The sequence below is a fragment of the Maylandia zebra genome, linkage group LG20, assembly GCF_041146795.1.
Source record: "Maylandia zebra isolate NMK-2024a linkage group LG20, Mzebra_GT3a, whole genome shotgun sequence".
In the NCBI taxonomy this organism is placed as follows: Eukaryota; Metazoa; Chordata; class Actinopteri; order Cichliformes; family Cichlidae; genus Maylandia; species Maylandia zebra.
In genome coordinates this window covers 29,864,913-29,887,079 of record NC_135186.1, presented here as the reverse complement: position 1 = coordinate 29,887,079, position 22,167 = coordinate 29,864,913, and the positions used below count along the sequence as shown (strand labels likewise).

Below are 22,167 nucleotides of genomic sequence, written 5' to 3'. Positions count from 1 at the left end.
GAAGCATTCACCTCATTTAAGAAAATTTAAAGTGTGGCTGCATTATACTGCAGCTATATATGTGTTTGTTAGGAAATAAACAGGCAGTGCAACTGTTTGAATTTCTCTGTTATATTAATGGGCTGGGTCATTCCTACTATTCGGTGCCATTTCAGTGTGATCACTCTTCATCAAAAAATACAAAATTTTGAATTATTTTAACATTTCATCTAAAAGAGGGATTTTCAACCTATAAGAAAAATGTATTGGTCCAGCTAAGGATATTATATTATAATATTTTTTAAAATCAAAGTCTTTACCATGACGTGCCAAATGTCCACCCTGTTACAGGACATTCAATTTTCTATTAATAACTGTTTTGAATGCACAGTTATAGTAATATTTACATTTTCTAAAAGCTACAATGTCCCTTTTTAAAATCTGCAAGGAAATTTCAAGGAAGTATTTTAAACAAGCATTATATTGAAAGAAGACAGGTTCAGTTTTAAGACACAGTGTAATTTCAAAAGATTGTTTTTAGATTCAAAGGGAATATTAAAAAAAATTGGCTCCATTTTTAAGTAACTTAATTTTGCTGATTCATTCCCTCCCAATAACCAAAGAGACATGCATTATGTTTGTTGATTTGATTTAATTAACAAAAGAAACACACAGGTAACAGGGTGGACAGAGGAGAAACAGGGTGGACAGGAGGTAACAGGGTGGACATAACATCAGTGACAAAAAATACCACCTTAAAGAAACTTCAAAAATCTACATGTAGCAGACATTCATCGTTTCTCAGATTTTCTCTCAGTTGTCTGTAGGCTCTATACTGCCATCGGATATTAAAGACGTGCCGCCTAAATCTGAGTAGTCCGTCATGAAATTCCCCTGCAAGTGCATCCTCTGTTGTCATGACAGTTGTCTTCACTGTAATTGTTGACTTTTTACCAGATACCTCTCCATCATTTAATTTTTCATTCTCTTCTAGAGACCACTTGGTAAAGGCTATCTCTGTGTTGTTAGGAGGTCTCAAGAGTGTGTGTGTTGTACTGAAACAGTCTTTGCACTCACCATATGCACAGACTTTGGATTTAGCATCACACATTGTTGCATCTACCATCTCTTCAATGTGTTTTGTTGCTGACAGACCTTGGACATACAGGGCATTGGCCATGAACTGTAAGTTCTCATGTGTCCTGCACTGACAGGTTTCACGATCAGCTTCTGTGGGCACCACAACCCAAAATGGTCTTAAGGTGCAGAAACAAGAATATGAGACCTGATGCTCAGTTTCTGAAAGAAACTTATGGTGCAGATTCTTCAGTGAATCAGTTAGCAAACGTTTCTGTTTTTTTATTTTCTTTTGAGTTAGTTTGCTTTCGTCCTGTTGTCATCCGACTGACGTCATCTCTTAAGAAGAAGGCCTTTATTTTCTGCTTGCAATCAACTGGTAATCTATTGCTTTCCTTTCTTTCAAAGGTTATGAGCCCTCCATCTTATCTTTGACCACGCTTTTTTGAAAAGCCTAGAGCTGTCTGTGCAGCCCTCTGTAGCCTGTATTTCTTTATAATTTTTCCTATTGTCGTTTTTGCAATAATTTGCCTCTCTCGTTCCTTTTTGGTGTTTTTGTATTTATTCCTGATTTCCTCAATGATTGATTCCTGCAGTAATAGTCTTTTCCTAATTGTGTTGCTAACTGTTTCATGACGCAGCAGTGCATCCACTTTAGAACGTGGGGATTTTTTTCCCCCACCCAAACGCTGGCACCTCTTCTTGTATTTTTCTTTTTTTCTCTTTTCCTTTTCCAACAAGGCCTTTAGCTCTTTAATTTCATTCTTGAGTCTCCTTCTTCCCTGTCTAATATTCCTTCGTCCAACAATGTATTGCCTACAACACAGGAAATATTGTCACAATTATTATATATATATGTTTAGATAAATGTTTAGATACAGTATAAGATAGACGTTGGATATTATATGTTTATAATGTATTAGGCAGGTAGACTCTCACACACACACACACACACACACACTCACCCTCTCTCTCTCTCTCTTTTTAGGGCAAAATCACGTTTTATCATTCAAATACAAAATCTACCTAATCAGCAAAGCATTGAACTGTCAACTCTTCTTCTAACCTTGAGGGTCCTGGTTGCGGGGCATTTTCTGGCTCTAGGGAATATTCTGGACTTAGGGGAGGAGTATTCATAGCCTCAAATTCTGTCCTGCCTTTGGCACTAGCCCTCTGCTTTCTTTTCCTTTCTCGCCACTGCTTTCTCTGTGCTCTCTTCTGTCGTTCACTGAGATCTGCCACTTTCTTTTTTTTCCCCTTCCTCTCTGTCCTTTCTCCACTTCTCTTTCTCTTTATTGAGATATATCTGTCTTCTCTCAGGGTCAGCATCACGACGTGCTCGGTAGCGCCGCTGCTTCTCCGCAGCAGACATTGGTGCCATTCCCTGAAAAATGTATACTATTCAAAATCTTCTAAAAGTATATATATACAGGTTAATAATAATTACCAATACACACTTGTATAAATAACCCTAAACACTAAACTTCTATCATCTTACGTCCCCCCTGTTACCATGTGTCCCCCCTGTTACAGTGCATAGCAATAACAGGGGTGACGGTATCAGGGGGGAGATTTTATGCTAAACTTAGCCATTACTACTAGTATGATGAACAACAAGCTAGTACATGGTGACCACTAAGAACCATTTTTAACATGTTTATTAGCCATATTATAAAAATTACAAAAAAAAAATTGTTTCCACTATTAATAAGCGTAACAGGTTGGACGTGTTATGCTTTGCCACATTACAAAATCTTGCTAAAACATTGAAAAAAGGGTTGATTAAAGAGTGGTACTTACTCGTCTTCTTCTTGAAAGTTTTCCCTCCAAAATATGTTACATCCGGGAGTGTCATGTGACTAAAAGAATAATCAGGTGATGTGTTCTATGGAATTCTTATCAGAGTAACAGGGGTGACAGTTGATTCAGGGACACAACATTTTTTAAAGATTTTAAGTATTAAACATGCATTAATAATAAAAAAGAACATTTGATGAGGAACATTAGAAATAAGCCAATCCAGAAATGATGAAAAATCTAGATTTCTTTTTTTTTTTTTAAGTTATATTTGTAACTGAAGTCGAGCAAGCATGACTGGGGACATAGTACTTTAGTGACTTGTGCTAAAATAAAAGTAATTTACTTTTAATGTATTTATCCTGTGTATATATCAATGTGTTCTATGGTAGAGGGGGGTTAAACATACAAGAAAATGGTTTAGAAATAAGCATTAGACAAGTTTTACACTAAATATACCATATTATGTCATTAGGACTCAAATGGCACCGAATAGTAAGAATGACCCGGCTACTGCGTGAGCAACTCATTCACATACTGTGCGATAACACCAGAAGCTGTACGGCGTTCACCCATAACAGACATCTTGCATGGTAAGTTCAATTTTTCATTTTATCTGTAACGTATCCGTCGTTAGTGGTGTACAAATGTAATGAAGTAAAAAGGAACAAAAAACAAAACTTTTATTATTTAATAACAAAATACTCGTTTCTAATTGGATGAAGTTAACGTAAAACTCGCCAGCAATAGTATAGTCCCGGATTTTGTTCACGTTCGATATCAATACGCACTGTTTGTTAAAGATATGAGTTCATAGCCGCAGTATTTACAGTATTTCACTGTTTACTCACTATTTGATTAAAAGCATACATCGGATAGCAGCGTAGCCTCTATAAGGCTTATAACCACGCAAATACAATTAATATTTATCGTTATTGGTCACTATCTATAAACAAATTCTATCAACACCAAGGTGGCTCGAGGTCTGTAGTCTAAGTAGCCATAAGTTTAGTATTTATTTATCTATTTTTTGTTAATGTTGTTACAAGCAATTTGAAGGGGTTAGACGGTGATATTGTTTTATTGTAACCACGGTGGCTTTTTTTGTTCTGCGCCTTAACATGTGACGTCAGCTTCATCACTTTAAAAAGGCTCACGATGGACAGCAACACCAAAAACAACAACAGCGCTGCAAATGATAAAACTGTTGAAAGCATTACGGTACAGCTTTTAGCGTATACTTCCTGAAAGATGCAGAGTGATAACTGCGCTTTTACAGCTGCATAATTTAAATGAAGCATTACTTTCTAACTTTGCAGATGGACGCACGGGACCGGAATAACGGGTGTGTATTGGCTAGCAAAGGAGGGCGCAGATCAGCTGAGGCGGTGCTTCGCCGGAGGGATCCTCAGTCGCTGCTCTGCGCAGTAGTTCACCGCTTCCACTCGGCAGACCTCGCCGCCTCCGTTTAAAGTTAACGACCACTTTGCTTCGCGTCTGAGAGCAGGATTTTGGTTTTGATTTTTTCTTCTGCACAGCGTCGAGACGGACTGTGTAAAGGCAACCAACACAGTGGCGGCGGAAAGGTAAATGACAAAAAAACAAAACCTTGCACCGTTCGCATTGATCGAAGTTTTAGCAAACCTCTATACGTCTTTCGGCTGCAGATGAGCCCCAGTCAAATAAGAGAGAGTAAAATTTCGTCTTGGTTTTGCGCTGCTATTAAGAATTGAATGAAAAGATCCGAGCAGATTCATGAGGATATCGATGAATTTCAGCTTGGTGCTTTTTTGCTGCTAATAACAGAGTAATTCACTCAGCAGATCAGCCTTTTAAAAATCCCCACAAACATGCAAAATTTCAGTTCCCTTTGCCAATAAGTTTGGTACCTTTGTCAGCCTATTTCATGTGTCAGAGTAGGAAATGGTAAGCATGTAGACTGCTAAACACCTGAAGATACTTCATGTAAAACACTTACTGTTTTCTGTTTGTCCAAGCATGTCAGCAGCATACTCGACAAACAGGTTATTGGGTGATTACACTGCCTGATAGGACTTTATCTGAGTAACCCCCATCTGAGATTACAGGTGTTGCAGGGTATGGTGCTACACCAGTGGGAAAAAACAATAAGTACACCCCATAAGGGCTTTTGTATGAGTTTTCGTCACTACTGGGAAGGCAAAATCCTTCCTGGTGTGAAGTAGGTGATGGGGCACGTTGGTGAATAGCACTATTGCATTGTTTACTCAAACCTCTCCTTTCACTGGCATATGTCTGCAAAACACGAGTCCCCATGTTAAGTGGAAAAAGAAAGCATACAGGACAGTCTAGATATCAGGTTTGTGCCCCCCATCACCACTCTTTTTGTCCCAAACTCTCCAGTTTTGCAAGCGCTTTACATCCAAGTGATTTAATTTACAGAGCAGTTTTTCCTTTGTCATCTTGTGAGCAGGTTATTTTTAACGCTGAATAGGCTCCGAGGTGCTCATTTGTTTGCGGCTGCAAGAGGGTTTTTAGGAACAGACAATCAATAGTGTAGTCAGGTCAATTGTGCCATTCACGTTTGCATCACAGGCTAGAGGATGTAAATTAAGTAGAATTCAGCCCATTCTGTGACTTTCGGTTTAACTTGCACATTTTTAATGTTCCAGCTATAGTTTTGCAGGATATGAGAAAGGATGAGCTTCCCTTCCTTTATTATATTAGCAAACCAGCCTAAAATGAATGAGCTACTACCTGTGAATATGGCATGAAGTGTCCTACATCAGTAATTTTCAGTAACACACTATGGTAGCATGCTGCGACTTGTAACGCTGATCCTTTCCAGTGAAGAAAATTCCTCAAAGTACAGGTTTTTTCCCAGTTCATAATTGGTCTTTAGTTGGCGGTAACTACACAAGTAAGCATGATCAGATCACATAAGTTAAAAGCAAAGATTAGGTATCTTATTTGACAGAAGTCCAGTTATTTCCACATTAGTGCTGACCATTTTGAAATAAAAATATGTATTATGCAAGAATTAATAAAGCCTCAATCAACAAAACTGGTTTTTCTGGCTCTGACTGAACCATTTAAAAATGTTCAATGCAGGAAATCCCGAATCTGTATATTATAGCTCTTTCGGATGGAAAAGACTAAATTACTGGTATGATAGTGGAAAATACCGCTGAACAGCACTTGAGATCATTTTAAAAGAAATGTAACATTTGTTTCATTTTTAGTTGTGGAGAGATCTGTGGGTGAACCAGACGAGACTCCCTGATAAGTGCAAACAGTCACACCATAAAAGCAATGTGGCCCTTATATGACAGCATGCACTCTCACTAGTCTGGGCAGGTTTGAGGGTTTTTTTTCTGAAGGCAGTATGGTGTTCTACGGGGCTGTCTCCACACACACAAACACGCACACACAGCTATTATATAAGTCACATTCAAGTCTGAACTCAGAGTGATGGGCTGCTTTCACTTTGAAGCTTGTGAGCATGTAAAGCCCTGCCTACATTTCCAAGAAATGTGTGATTCATGCTGTAGTGAATAGCTTTTGTTGTTTTTTTGTTCAGTCTTTTTTTGTCTTGATTTACAAGCCATGTTTATTATGTTCACATTATCCAGTATTCCTCCTAACTGGAGCCTGCAGTTTGCATTCTTCAAATATCACCAAACAGTGGTAGACAAGGGAAAGCCCTGTTTAACAGAGCATGCTCAATTCTGACTGTGGAATTGTTTTGGCCCAGCTTTGTGCGCTCTATCTATCTATCTATCTATCTATCTATCTATCTATCTATCTATCTATCTATCCTGATCGATGAAAGTTATAATGAAGTTTTACTGAAGATGACCCCCCCCCCCCCCAAAAAAAAAACGACAACACAAAAAACAAAACAAAACAGAAGTAGAAGCACTACATAAATGTGCAGAAGTACCATTTTTCCACCACCACCAGTTAGTGGTTTGTAACTTCAGGCTTAACCTGCAAACTGACCCCTTAAGCAAACAGTCCATTTATAGTTAGGGGAGTGTTTCCCTCTTCATGCAATGAGTCACAGTAGCATCTGCATGTAGAACGCAATTTGGAGCGTGTCCTCTAGTTTTGAAGGCCAACCAAGACCTGTGGTGTGGGAGGAGGCACCGATGAAGGGGGAAGACTCACAGTTATGACTGGGCTCCCCTTCCCTCTAATGGATACCCCCCCCCTTTCTGCCTCTGGATCCTCCTACCTGTTAGTCACCCATGGCAGCACTTTGACAGAGAGCAGCTGATGTAGGGAAACACTTTCCATAGCAACCAAACATGTCTGTCCTTCCACTTGTGTTAACCCGATGCATTCGGCACACGGTTCAATGAGCAGACTCGTTGTAGATTCGAGAGAAAAACAAATGGCCAACATTGTATGTTGACTTCTCTTTCTTCAAAGAACCTACGCAGTGTTTTCCAACCGCAGAATGACGGAGTCAGTGACTTACACCCTGCAAGTGTTGCAAAACAGCAGATTTCCTTGACACAAGGCGTAGGCGTTATGACAGCTTGCACAAACATTAGCCTGCGTGGAAAAAGGTCATCCCCAAGTATACCTTCAAGTGCCTGTTGTAAACATGGTGGTTTTAGGGTCGTTGACAGTTTTAAATGAAGACTTTAAGAGCTCATAATTAAACCCTTGCCATATGTTAAGGAAAATGTAAATGGAACTGTCGCTTTAATCCTCCAGTTTTATTTTTGTAGTTTTTTTTGTTGTTGTTGGGGGGTTTTTTTGTCCGTGTGGTGAAAGCAGTTGCTTTGGTGTTTTTTCTTTTGGGCAAGTGGTCAGAAGTTAAAGCCGCTGTCAGGCCTGAGACAGGTGGTTTTTTTCAGAAGTTTATTTGGGAAGTCGATGTTTCTGTCACGAGTCGTTGCTAACCACTTTAACGTTTAAATTGTTCTTCAGTGCTATTTGAAGAACCACTACTGCGCCAGTAGCTTCTGTGCACGGCTGCTCAGAATAGGTTGCATCATTTATTCTGTACTGATTATATGGAGCAACATTTTGTTTAAACAGTTATACCTCAAACTGTCTGTCTGTCGAGCAAATCAAAGTAAATCACGTAGAAGAACTGTACTCTTTTTAGGCCAAATATGAATTTACATAGCCAAGACTCTACCACATAAACTTTATATAAAGGAACACAAACAGTTCCTTCATAAGGTATCTGCCATTTAATGTTATCAGTGGGACCTTATTGACCTGACTTAGTCACATGGTCTGTATTCGGTCTTACCGAGCTTCAGGCATTTGTGAAACCTCCTGAAATATGTATGCCCACTTTAGTAAGCTCATTTAGTCAAGGCCATAATTTTTCAAAGAAATCCATCCCATGCTTTTGAGTGTAAACAACTGGCTCGTGTGCATTACACTCTTCATCCGTCCTCTGAGAACATAGAATGCTTCTTCCTGTCCTGACTGGTCCCGATTTCCCACTCTGCATTGTGCATGCAAATCATTATCTAATCAGGAAGTGTGGAATCAGATTACTCAGATAGGCTCAAGATCTAGTGGAACCAGACAATAATGATGATGATGGTGATGATGATGACCATGATGCTCTGGGAAGGAGAGAAAATAGGCACGACGCTGTTCATGACATCATGAACAAAAAACACCTAAAACGTATCGAAAATGAGGTGTCTTTTTATCTGCAAATAAAAACTCACTCGTAAGCTTGTTTTTAGTTTATTTCTGGGGCAGTTTTTAAAGAGATGGAGACAGGAGAACATTTATAGAATAAAGAGGTTCAGGCTGTAATCTGGTGATCAGTAGCAGATGGCTTCTCATGATTCCTCCATGTGTCACTTTGCTGTCGATAAAAACCTGGCCCACCTGATCGGCTGCATAAACAAAGTGCTAGGCAACAGCTCTGACCTTTTGAGGGAATTAAGTGAGGACAGCCTGAACCTTTCGGAGCCCAAAGAGAGAGCAAATGGATTCAAAGGGAGTGGGTGTTATTTCAGATTATTTCATTTCATTTTCTCAGGACGTTCTTTAAGTACTCTGATTTTCCTGTTTGGTGCAGGCAGCCTTCACTAATGCCTAAACAGACTGCACATAGATGTGTGAAAACACCTGTAGACAGCTGTGTGAACGGCACATTTACAGTTCGTCAGCCCGGACGGAACACCACCATGAATTTTTTTTATTCTGTTATTCATAAGACTGGATTTGCAGCGTGTGCATGAAACTCGTCTTTAATAAGAAACAAACAAAAATGATTTTTCTTGTAATAATTTTATTAATGAACACATTTTTAAGCATGAAATCACCATCATTTCTAGTGGGTGCTTTAAAGTTTGTTCATAATCAGATTAGTGTTCTCAGTTTTTCAAACCTGAATCTATTTTGTTGTTGTTTGCCTTCGAAGTCTTATTTTGCATTCCAGTTTCCATTTCTAAACAGTAATAAAATCAATTAGGAGACGATTCAAACTTTCACATAGTGTACTTGTACTCTTAGAGAGTGTTATATAAACGGTATTTAATGGTTTTAAGTACCCATTACCGCTGCACAAGAATGCGGAAGAAGAACGGATCGATTTATAAAAAGTCTTCCCTGCATTGCCTCATCATGGTAATATAATTCAGACAAAACCTAATGTAGCTCGCTGTGATTTATAGCACAGAATGACAAATACAAAATATTCTGTCATGTGGAGTATTCACGGGTTAAACCAGTGCTGGTGTAATCCTTTTGAGAAAAGCCAAGTAAATTTAGCAAAAGGATGACAGGATAATAATAGATGAGAAAATGTGTAAAAGAAAGAATTCGTGACAAGTTCAGAGGAGCCATAAAATCTTTGAACAGCCTGAGTCTTGTCAGTTTTACAGCAATATTTAACACTGTACCTACGTATCCTCTCCTTTATTTAATACAGCAAGGGTTCTGTTTGATTATTAATTCAATATTTCATTTCTAGATGGGAGAAAAATGGCACGTTTTTTGCCTTAACATTAAAGAAATGGATACTAAATCAGAAAAGCACGTGTGCTATTTCTTGGTGCCAGACGTGATGGAGAGATTTCCTGGCTCGCCTAATTGTAGAACATTGATCACGAGTATGTTAGGTATACTAGAAATTTGCTATTGATTTTATCCGTGCATTTCCTTAGGAACCATTTTTATCCACACACATCTAAAATAACATTAAACAGGATGTCAGGATGCCACTTTGCTCCCTTCCATTAACCAGTTTCTCCTCTTTCTTTAATTAGTTATGAGCTGTATGCTTTCCTGTCATTATAGAATTCATCCCCCATCATGTGGAGTCGTTAAAAGTAACATACAAATCTTCATCCGCACTTCACGCTTCCTTGCTTCTGAACGACTTGCCGGGCCAGTTTTTATTGAACTTACAAGCTCTTTTTCTGTGTCAGATTCAAATTCACGCTGTCTTTCAGCCTTCTGTGACATTTAAGTCTCTTCCTTTTGTTTAACGGGGAGGCCCCTTGACGAGCCAGTTTGGTTTTTGCAACCTCTCCACAAGGTTTTATTGTTTATCTGTGCATTTTAACACACCAGTGCATCTTCTTGTCCTAAATGAAACCAAAATACTCCCTGTAGCTGGTACTTTGCAAAACTAATGTGGGCCAGTGAGTACATGGAAAAAGACTTTGGGTGCAAAAAATCCCTAGACACAAGGCATCATGGGAAAATTTAGCCTCAAATTATTTTTGAAAGCCTTTCGGCCCAGTTTCCATTGGCTAGTCGCATACTCTGATGGTGTGAGATCTAAAACAAACAGTGTAAAAGCACAAGTGCTTAAAGTTTGCTGTGTTTGTCAGTGAAGTTGCATTTTAGTGCATCATACGAGGAAAAATGTTATCATGTTGAGGAAAAACTGTGGGCGTATGCACCTGGACCACAGTGACAATATTGCGTTCTGATTTAAAAACGCCCTGTTGTGGTTGTTTTCTGATTAAAGACATTTTAATGTGTGCACAGTTCTGTGTACTCTTGCTTCTGCTTCAAAGAAAGTTTGGATGTTAAGAGCGATTCTCCCTGTCTATAATCATGGATTTTTACAGAGCGAGATGAGAGATGCTATCTTTTGCTTGCAGCCACGCTTTTATGTTTTACAAAGAGGCAGGCTAGCGTGCACCCACCTTCTCTTTTCTCTCCGTCTACATCTCACTGTTTCTCTCGCTGCCTGCTTGTTCACAGGCAGGCAGTTTGTGCAGAAGCAGGCACCATGTCCTCCCCCACAAACCCAGAGGTGAAGGAACTGAACCCTGTCGACTTTATCCAGCTACAACAGTACATTGAATGTGAGTACAGACAGGCGGGCAGGCAGGCAGCTTTCTCAGCGCTTAACACCCCCCCCTCCACTTCCACTTCCACCCACACACACTCATTTACACTCGCTCATGGTTTCTCATATCTAGAGGAGGTAGCAGTCTACCACATTCTCTTTTTCTGCAAATTGAGCATGCATATATATATATATATATATATATTGTTGTACTCCAGATAAATCTATATTTATGGTGTAATCATATACACAGATGACATTTAGAAGTGTGGATTAAAAACGTTTGCACACAAAGTCGAATGGACGAAGTATGCGTGCGTATCCCTGTGTGACCTGCGTGTCTTTGCTTCCAGACAACAACTTGAAGGTGAAAGATGTGCTGAGGGAATTCTATGCAGATGGCAGTCTGGCCCGGCACAGGCATGGAGAGGTGAGGGGACAGAGTGTCCTGCTGTTCACAGTCAAATCCATCCCTCCAAAACTAATTCACAGAGATGCCATCTAAAAGCTTCATAGCTCAACAGAATAATAGGTCTGAGAGTAGCTGTTCGCTGTAAAATGAGAATAAGATTTACGTGTATTGGGCAGTTATTAATTATCCTTCGCTGATGAATTAGATTTCAACCTGCAGTATCGATCAGGCTGACTAAGCTGTCCATGAGAAATATCGTCAGCGTATTCAAGCGAGACTGCAAATGTAAATTACCTCCTTAGATTTGCCCACGCAGCAAGGCCTTGTTTAACAGTGTGCTGGCTTTCCTCATGCAGTGTAAGCTCAGATGTGATTGAACAGCAAAAAAAAGACTGCTCAAATCAATGGCTGATGCTGACTAGTAATTTGTGAAGACAGCAAATACAATAATTTCTTAAGTATTTATTACAGCAGTGAAAGTTTATTTGCCACTTTGAGTTTAATTAGAAGAATGAAATGTTGTTTTTCATAATGGGAGAGAACACAGTTGCGTCCATAAAGTTACAAGTTAATTGCTGTCAAAATACAAATACGGCTACAAGACTACATTTAAATGATTTGTTGGAAATGTTGTTGTGTTTTGGTGCTGCAGCTCCGTTAGTCTCTCTCCCTTGTTTTTTTTTTCTTTGTGTGATCCGGCTGCCTTGCATTTATGTTATTTATTACTCGGGCAGCTCTGCAGGGTAAAAAGTATGGAAACGCATAAGCAACAAGAAATGGGTTTGTAGTTCACCATTATCAGGGGACTACAGCTTGTTAGCCCTGCAGCATAATATCATGTGAGAAACACAGATGCCATGCCAGACAGATGGACTGAAATCTTCAAGCAGGAGCTTATTTTTTTGTTTTATGTCATTGTCACATGACACCCTGTAGACACTTTGTTTTGGTACATTTTTCAATTATTGATTAAATCTATTTGAGAAGCTTTTGAGGCTTCTGAGATCTTGCCAATCCCTATTTGAGCTTAGAACAGCTGATAAAGCGACACTTGTAAAATATAAGTTTTTCACACAGTTGTTCATAGTATTATCTTTTTTTATTTTCAGAAGTAACAAGCATATTATATACAAATAAGCTTCAACCCATTCATTTCGTGCTTCACTAGACCGCTGTAAACAGAACATGCTTCTCCCATTCATGTTTTTTTCCCAGTGCATCAATGAAGAAGGCTTTCGTCTGTTTCTCAAGACATATTTAGAAGTGGAGGACTTCCCTGTGGATCTCTGCCAGAGACTCTTCCGCTCCTTTCAAAACTCTGAACCCGGCCAAGAAGACAGTACCAGTGAGATTATACATACGCACCGTGCATACAAACAGCTTACCGCCTTTTCAGCCGACCCTTTTTGCCTCATGGCCGATTTGGCATGCGTGCAGTTATCACCACATCCCTGCATCGTACTGTTTGTATACATATGGTAACTAGAGAATTCACAGCCTCCTCTCTCTCCTCAATCTCTCCTGTAGAGGAAGTCTTCCTTAAAGATGTCTCATGTTACTTCTCTCTACTTGAAGATGGCCAGCCCAGGGACAAACTGGAGTGTGAGTTTTTGTTTTCTTTTGTGCCCAAAATAGTAATGACTCATCTAGCAGCTCCACTTTCATTTCCATTCTTTCTTTAGTTGCTTTCAGGCTTTATGACAGAGATGGGAATGGAGTTTTGGACAGCTCTGTAAGTTGTTGAGAAAATCTTTTAAAGTATATTTAAAACATCTTCAAAACAGCCGCAACACTAAAACAAGCCTGCTACATTTTGAACAGGAAGTGGATCGGATTATTGCACAGATGATGCACGCTGCAGAATATCTCGACTGGGATGTGTCAGAGCTCAAGCCGGTAAGTCCCAGAATATAAATGTAATGCAAATGTTCTGCATGCACTGCACTTAGGTAACGTATAGTAAATGTATGTGAAGACAGATTTATTTGCACAAGACATCCATAACAGTGTCGGGTACACACTATATGGCACTTCTTGTTACTCATTTGCCAGAGGTTCATAAAGTGATAAGCTTCTCTGCATATACAATTTACAGATTCCAGCTCGACTAGTTTCAGAAACCACATGGCCCTTTAAGTAATAGAAACGTGTGTGCTGATTGGATAATAACAACTGAATGTGATTTCATCAGGTTCTGAAGGACATGATGACAGCAATTGATGCTGACAGCAGCGGCACAGTTTCTCTGGATGAGTGGGTACAAGGAGGCATGAACAACGTTCCCTTGCTGGTCTTGCTGGGTCTAAAGGTGCTTTTAAAAGGAGCGTGTGTTGGCTCCAAAGTCCAAGCTCAAATATATTTCTTTTTTATAGCAGATATCTCACAAAGTGGTAACTACTCTTGTAAATTCCTGGCCTCGCATGCCTCGCCTCTGTCCTTCGCCTCCTCCTCCTTTTCCCTAAAGCCCTTTTTGCCAACTCACTGTTACAGGGTGTGGTAATCTCATTCCTTCCATGCTCTGCACCATCAGAATGCCTTTGTGTTTTCCGTTTATTCTGCACAATATGAATGCTGGAATGATATAGCAGTGCTTAGCGCTAAGGCCGTGTATATACAACTAAGGAAATAATTAAAGGAAAGCACCCTAAGATTAAAAGAAAACAAATGACAAAAAGGGTTTCCCTTTGTTGGTATGTGCCAATCCATGTAATTAAAGAAACATTTTCATATGCTTGCACCTCCCCTTCCACTCAGAGCTAGACTCTCAGCTTTTCAGCACTTAAAAACTTAAACCCAAAGAGCTCAAGCATATTTGTTTGTTATTTTTGTAATTTTATTTTTGGGACTACAAACCAAGCAGAAACATCTTTGGGTCTAATGGAATTTCTCTTGCGAGACTTTTCTCACGTGTCACTCTGACCTTTTCCTAAAATGTTTTAATCCCAAACAGAGTAACAGTTTCCCACCACCATCTGTACAATTTGTATACAAGTCTGGTATATTTAATTTTATTATAAATACTTAAGGAGTTACACATGCTTGCATTGACCGGTTGTGTTAATCTGAGGCTAGTATTCACAAGAGTTAAACAGAACTCTCCATTGACAATTCAGTTTTTCATTTCATCCCTTTAAAATGAATCCATTTATTATTGGCCCTATACTTTAAAGGGGTTTGATGAGATCCGCTTTGTGTTATCGGTGTTTAATGTGTTGCCAACAATATAGAGCTACGCACAGTCTGTTTGACAGTTAGCTGCAGCGACCTAAACCCACAAACTAGATTGTGTGTTTGGCCTCTGCAACAATGCCAGGGACTTCCCCTCCAGCTATTTCTAGCCACCAGTGGACATTTGAAGCCTAGGGTGCATGAATTCAGCCCCCTCACAGTTCCTGTATGCTGATTCGCAATTCTGTCTACTGATCCTCTTGCAGCAAGTGAAAGGGTGATACATCCTGTCATTTAAAAAAAATGTTTCATTATCTAATCTGGATAAGAACGCTGACCACTCAGTAAACAGATTGAAACAATTTTATAATCTTCTGTTAAGCGAGATTATAGATAGTTTTGATTTGAATGTCCATGAAGTTGTGCGTTGTGTGATGATACGTAGAGTCACCGCCATACTACATAATGAGCCATCTCATTAAGTTTAATAATGAATGGGTGCAAAAGATGAAAATCATGCCTTGTTGTGGAACTAATATCTAAGAATTGGAAGAGAGAACAGCTTCTGTTCTTGCAAACATATATTTTTCTGTTCAAAAATCATATTCACAAAATAAAAGATCATAAACTGTTTTATTCTTCCCTTTCTTGCACTGACTTCTTCATTGACTGTTGTTTCAACAAATAGATGACCCAGAAAGACGGCCAACACCTGTGGAGGATGAAAAATTTTAACAAGCCTGTTTACTGCAACGTGTGTCACAGCATGCTGCTGGGTTTGAGGAAGCAGGGACTGTGTTGCACCTGTGAGTACAAGAACTAACCAGAAGAGGGCGCAAGGAAGTGTCTAATTTGAAAATTGCATAATTTTTTTTTTGGGATTAATCAATGCTCATCTGCCTCCTTGACATTTACCACAGTAATTTATATGTATTTACAAATTATGTGACAGCTGGTTTGTGTGTCGTTTTGTGCAGCCTGCAAATACACAGTCCACGGTCGCTGTGCAAACAAGAACCCGGCCCCTTGCGCCAGGACATACGTGAAGTCAAAGAAAGAAATAGGGGTATGCTGATGTCTCCATGACAACCTTTACAGTCACATGCACGGTCTAAATTTGATTTCATGCTATGTCTGAGTGCTCTTACATGGACAATTTAAAATCCATCTCACTTTTCAGGTTTCAACACACGACTGGGTGAGTGGGAACTGTGACTCTAGGAAGTGTGACAAATGCCAGAAGAAGATCAAGAGCTTACAAGGCCTAACAGGCAAACACTGTGTGTGGTGCCACACGATGGTGAGCAAACATATCAGTGCATGACTCACTGAGGAATAAATTTGAGTAAATTATTTTCTAATCAAGGAGGAGATTTGATTTAGTTGCATTCTGGAATTGTTGTGCGCATTTGTATCTATTGAATCCAGGAAGCCTCCTTTCTATACAGTTTTTTTTATTGTATGCTCTAAATCTGCACTGTATTTCTGAGTAATTTTATTTGTATTCTACAGCGTCATGATCAATGTGTGGACCAAGAGTCAACACCGTGTACGTGTGGGCTGCTCAGAGACCATATTCTTCCTCCATGGGCCATATATCCTGTTATAAAGGTACACAACTATCCTCAGGCACATCTCAAGCAAATGCACAGCTCAGAGAGTACGCAAACAGTGCCTCTCTCACACCAACGCAAAGCATAACATCGGCCAGAGGCTGTTTTTTTCATTGGTAAATCATTCTCACCTGTGTGGCATTTTGTTAGGTACACAGTGTAGATATTTTTTATCCAAGGAACGCTATGATATTTTTAATGATTTATTTACTCTCTGTCTTTATTGTTCTCCCTAAAGGAGAGACCAAATAATGTAAAAAATGGCTGCTCTGGGTCAGGAGATGACAGCGAGCTCAATACCACTCCTGACGGACAAGTGCTTCAGGTATTATTCATGCAAGCAAAAGCTTTTCATTAAAGCTGAATAACAAGAGCTCAAAAATGTACACCATGCTATTAGTGTGGGGTTTGCTTTTTATATTCCTTTAGTATAATACCTGTAACATTTGTTTATTAATCATCAGATCTGCCCTGTGCTGAACGCCCATCCTCTTCTAGTGTTCGTCAACCCTAAAAGTGGTGGTAAGCAGGGAGAAAGGTGAGCTCGGAAAAGAATATTTTACTGGAAAAAGAGATTTCAAATCCATGAACATTGTGCAACTTGGTTTTCTTTATGTTTTCTTTATTTCAGAGTGCTGCGCAAATTTCAGTTTTTACTGAATCCACGACAAGTATACAACCTTTCAAATGGTGGCCCTGGACCAGGGTAAGTAAAGTGATACAAGAGTTTTTGTTCAAATTGATTTTAATATTAGATTATTTCTTACCACATTATCCTGAGTACTTACTTAAACCTCCATAACTTCCCCCCAAAATATCTTTCACATTTCTTTCAGTTTGAGTTTCTTCAGAAATCTTAAGGAGTACAGGATCTTGGTGTGCGGTGGAGACGGCACAGTTGGGTGGATTCTCGATGCAATAGGTGAGATTGTTGGCATAAACTTCACAACATCACATGTGAAATTGATTGTTACACGCTTTGTATTTCCTTCCCTTTTTTTTGTATTCAGACAAAGGCAATCTGCTGGTGCGGCCACCTGTTGCTGTACTTCCTCTTGGCACAGGAAATGACCTTGCTCGATGCCTTCGCTGGGGAGGAGGTGAGAAACGAAGAGATGAAGTGTTCCCTTATGTAAATAAGATAATACTTGCACGTCACTATTTTCACGTTATGGCGCCACTGTCTATGTGTGCTTTCAGACAGTGGTTGCACTAATTAAATGGGCTTCAGCAAGTTCTCAAAATTACAGTTCTCTTGTCTTCATCTTTAAGGGTATGATGGTGAAGATCTGAACCGTATTCTTAAAGACATTGAGGGGAGCTCCCAGGTGCTGATGGATCGCTGGAGCGTGCAGGTTATCACTGATGAGAATCAAGAGGAGGGTGACCCAGTGCCATATGAAATAATCAACAACTACTTCTCTATTGGAGTTGTGAGTTTCTCATAAATGTGTAATACAAGAGGAAGTGTTTTATTTTCGGTTTAGTAGGTCGTATAATTGCTATATTGTTTTGTGTTTGCAGGATGCCTCCATTGCCCACCGGTTTCACACAATGAGGGAAAAACATCCTCAGAAATTCAACAGCAGGTTTGCATATTTGTTTGAATATTATGTGTCTCTAGGGCACATTGTCAGGAACAGTAAACAAAGCGAATGCATTCCTGCTTATAGCAATACAACAGTGTTTCATAGCTTAACAGATGCACAGTTTAAAAACACAACAGAGCTAAAAGACAGCAAATTTTCTCTTCGCAACATGACTTCTATATTTCCTGTTTGCCTTTGCAATTACTGATTTTTTTAAAGCAGTAAAAGGCACGAATGCTCGAGGTGACAGCAGATGTCTGTGGCACCAAGTGTTGCTGCTTGACTCCTACTCTTTCTAAAGCGCTGCGTGCACTAAAAGGAGAAAATGTTCTGTGAAAGTGAAGTATCACATAAACCTAAAGGAGACGCTTTTTCTAACGGCAGAATGAAGAACAAGCTGTGGTATTTTGAATTTGCCACTTCAGAAACCATCTCTGCTTCCTGCAAAAAACTGAGCGAAAACTTAACAATCGAGGTGAGAGCGCAGCACACAAGTTTGCAGTTTGCTACTTTGAAATAAGTAGCCTCGATACAAAACAGCAATCAGAGACAGCGCACTGATATTTCACTCTAACGCTGCGGTGCGCTGTACTGTCTCCAGTGTTGCGGTACTCCCCTGGATCTCAGTGCTGTGTCTCTTGAGGGTGTTGCTATCCTGAACATTCCTAGCATGCATGGTGGGTCCAACCTGTGGGGTGAGACCAAAAAAGTGGACACTAAGGGACTGACGGCGCAGGAAGAGCCGGAGGTGATCGTCAATCCAGAAATCCTGAAAGTGACTTCCCAAGGTATTTTGCAGTTGACCTGTATTATTCAGATGTCTGATCTAACAGCAGTGGTCCTGAGAGAACACAATGAAATTAATGAAATTATAATTAGCAGCAAGTATAAAGTTTACCTAAATTCATCCTCACCACAAGCCTCATCTCCTGACCTGAAGTCACGGCTCTAATACACAGAAACGTGCAATAATATGTTTATTTCTTTCTGATATTGTAACGATTTCTTGTCAGCAAATTAGACATGCAACAACTGACAACCAGCAACATCGAAAACTAAACAACGTCAGACGGATATAAGCTAACATTATGTTTGCTTTAGTGTCCTAAAGATTACATTTTCCCTTTGTTAAATTCCTTCCTTCAACATATGGAAGTTTATTCACTATGTGAATGTTATCAGCAGCATTTACTGATAGAAAAGTTCAGCTTCTCCTCAAACTCACATCAGCATCAGCGTCATCGGACAGAAGTAAGGTTCACTGACTCATCGACTCACCATAGACACATTAGACTTTTCACAAAGTTTAACCTGTCACCAACTCCTTTATGAGTCTTTTTACGAGCCACCAGCAGTGTGTTCATTAAGTACTTATCTCTCTTCATCCATTCTGTTGGTATATATCCAGAGTATATAAACTTACTTCCTAGAGGAATTTCACCATTAAGAATGTGTTGCGGGCACCATATCTCTCTCTTTGATAGTTTTAAATAACCAGACAATCCCAAAATACACGGTAGTCATTTGCATTTTAATTTCCAAATTTTCTCCAAAAGACAGGGGGTTAGTGCTCTAGTCTAGTTAGTGCTCTAGCAACAGTACTAGAGGGTGTAATAAAAAATAAAAATCGATTTATTCCAACCAAACTTCCTCTGTTTCTAAATTACACAAATTATAATAACAGTCCAATGAAACTGGAACCCATATGATGATGTTTGCTCTAACTTTGAATGTGGAGTTACTGATTTTTCCGGCCACTTGAGGGCAGCATAACCCTGTGTACGTGAATTTGACCCCTTTAAGGTCATCTATGCTGTACTATACTGTACTTCTGTCCATCTCCATATATTTATTCTTGGATTCTACTACAAACATATTTACTACATAATTCACAGTTAAAGATAATCCCTATTTATCCTATTTATTTGTAGCAGCCCCTCTTCTCTCTTTGAAAGCGATAGTCCATTTTATGTTCAATATAGGTATTTGTTGTGCCTGAAAATGAACAAATAAATGAAATGAAATGAATGAAGTGTTTAACTTTTTTTTGACTTGCCAAAATATTAACACTTAAATGCATGGTTTTAGTGCATACATACAAATAAGTACCTGGTGCTATTTGTGTAATCTGGTTATTGAACTTTATGATACCGAGCCACCAGAATAGCAAGCCAAAATTTCAATGCATCTGTATTCTTATCTGCAAAAAAAAATGTTTATGTGTTATCTTCTTTTGATTGTACTGTAATGTCCCTCCATCATCTTATCAGAAGATTTCAGCATTCATTTGAAGTAGGCCCAATTTCTTACAGAAGGGATGCTAAGTTTCCACGTGCTTCTTCAGTGCTTGAATGACACCATGCTAACATTAGCCAACTTCCCAGAAACGATGACGCATACAGGCTGAAAGCTGTTGACATCTCAGCTGAAATCTTAAGAAGCAGAAACCAGCTTCTGCAAAAATGTTGGTTTTTTTTCTTTTTCTTGAGGTTCTCTGCACTGGTGGTTAGTTATGGTTTGCTTCTCAAACCCGTTTCCTCCTAACTATTCATCTCTATGCTGTCAGCCAAGACCTGAGTCCAACCATCCTGCCACTGTATGCACAGAGAAACTTGTGCACGTAAACTGCAGTTGTTTGCAGGTGCATGATGATTATACATTATGTATGATTATTGATATGCATTGGTGTGCTTCAAACCGCTGTTGTTATCGATCTCCACTCTGATGCACATTAAATATGAGAAGTGGCATCTGCCTCAGGCCCAATCTTGTCTTCCTTCACTGGACTGATTAGCCTCTGCTTTCTTGTCAGACCTCAGTGATCGGCGATTAGAGGTGGTCGGCCTTGAAGGAGCGATGGAGATGGGCCAGATTTACACTGGACTCAAGAGCGCGGTGCGGCTCGCGAAAACGTCTCAGATCACCATCAGGTGAGGGGGGAAAAAAGGCACATGGACATGTTCAGACATGACAAGGCTGGGCTCTCAGCTTCAACAGTGGGTCATAGTTAGGGATCATCATTAGTTAATTTACATAAGAAGATACATTTACATTTTAATGACACATGACCATCCTGATGCATTCTGTTTATCCCTCTCTACACGTAGGACAAAGAAAGCATTACCAATGCAGATAGATGGAGAACCGTGGATGCAACCTCCCTGCACGGTAAACACTGCACAGGCACAGAAACACAGTGGCTGCTTAATGTAATGAAGTCACATGCCTGAAATGCCTGATTTTATATATATTTTTTTTAATTTACAGATTCAAATCACACACAAGAATCAAGCCTGTATGTTGATGGGTCCTCCAGCCAAACCATCTGGCTTTTTCAAATGAAACAGACTGACGACATGCAAGTGTTTGCTGTAAATAGACAACTGACTCTTTTTCTTTGTAACATAAAATCAGTTTGGATGTGTATGCTGTAGAAAAACTGCATTGTGACAGTCAAAGTTAGGATAACTATTTCAAAAGTTCTGCATTACTGTAACACAAACTAAGCATGGCATGATACAAATACAAATGTTATGGTACGCATTGTGGCAAAAATGACTCTGACCAAATTTTCTCAGTGTTTTCTATCAATACTCAACACTTGCTGTGTGAGTGCTAAGTGGAAGTGCTGCTCTGTAGAAACTTAAAGCAAGCTGAATATCATGCGAAGAGTAGAGTATTCAGCTCCATGTGCCTTTATTAGCTGTTCTCTTCATTATGGCTTAGGTAGACGAACATACAGGCATGCACTTTGAGCATAGACCATGTAGTATTGCTGTTTCGTTGTTGTTTTAAAGAAAGTCAGAAATATGTTTGTGTGAATTTGGAACCAAGACAGAAGAAAAGACAAAGCTATATTTCAGTGATGTTGAAGATACTTGAAAGTGTTTTTGGGAATAGCAAAGAGGCTGCATGTTGATTCACTGCCTGCTGTTCCCGTGTGTGTGTTTGTGTGCATCAGTATGAGTGTGAGGGCATAAAGCTGAGATATGTTGATTTTAATTTGTAATTTGTGATGAGTTCAATTCGAACTTATTGGTTAAGATATGTTTAAACATGTTTATTTTTATTTAAATGCTTTATAAATCATATCATTCCAGTATATCAGAAGGATGTTGATGTAATAAGTGACTGTGTAAAGATTTTAATAAATCACCTGGACTTCAGTTTTTGTTTTGTACTTCTTACAATTCGATAATTTTTACATACCACAAGGGGGCATTGCTAACTTTTTTAGTCCTGGGTCATCCTCTCATCAAA

The 22,167-nt window shown here is 39.3% G+C and overlaps 1 protein-coding gene and 1 long non-coding RNA gene across 2 annotated transcripts; one reads left to right on the top strand and one right to left on the bottom strand.

Moving 5' to 3' along the window:
* Positions 1 to 542: 542 nt before the first annotated feature.
* Positions 543 to 3,077, bottom strand: LOC106675782 (uncharacterized). The gene is made up of 3 exons (XR_013094726.1): positions 2,857 to 3,077; positions 2,123 to 2,440; positions 543 to 1,872 (listed from the first exon to the last, which is right to left on the bottom strand). It is a non-coding gene; the product is annotated as an uncharacterized LOC106675782 (long non-coding RNA).
* A 1,098-nt stretch (positions 3,078 to 4,175) lies between these two features.
* On the top strand, positions 4,176 to 22,073 carry dgkaa (diacylglycerol kinase, alpha a). Its single transcript, XM_004560429.6, has 24 exons — positions 4,176 to 4,439; positions 11,038 to 11,141; positions 11,479 to 11,555; positions 12,753 to 12,882; positions 13,065 to 13,139; positions 13,220 to 13,269; positions 13,359 to 13,433; positions 13,729 to 13,845; positions 15,394 to 15,511; positions 15,683 to 15,771; positions 15,886 to 16,005; positions 16,218 to 16,316; positions 16,557 to 16,643; positions 16,783 to 16,856; positions 16,950 to 17,024; positions 17,155 to 17,240; positions 17,329 to 17,418; positions 17,591 to 17,751; positions 17,843 to 17,907; positions 18,292 to 18,382; positions 18,509 to 18,695; positions 20,720 to 20,837; positions 21,015 to 21,075; positions 21,175 to 22,073. Exons 2-24 carry the CDS (start codon positions 11,066 to 11,068, stop codon positions 21,247 to 21,249), a joined length of 2,196 nt encoding a protein of 731 aa, XP_004560486.1. The 5' UTR covers positions 4,176 to 4,439; positions 11,038 to 11,065; the 3' UTR covers positions 21,250 to 22,073.
* Positions 22,074 to 22,167: the final 94 nt, after the last annotated feature.

Bases quoted from the DNA above. Each gene is read 5' to 3' on its own strand.
- dgkaa (XM_004560429.6), top strand. From the start codon at position 11,066: ATGTCCTCCCCCACAAACCCAGAGGTGAAGGAACTGAACCCTGTCGAC. The intron at 16,857-16,949 runs GTGAGCTCGGAA...TCTTTATTTCAG, and splicing joins GGTGGTAAGCAGGGAGAAAG to AGTGCTGCGCAAATTTCAGT. The intron at 18,383-18,508 runs GTGAGAGCGCAG...TACTGTCTCCAG, and splicing joins GCGAAAACTTAACAATCGAG to TGTTGCGGTACTCCCCTGGA.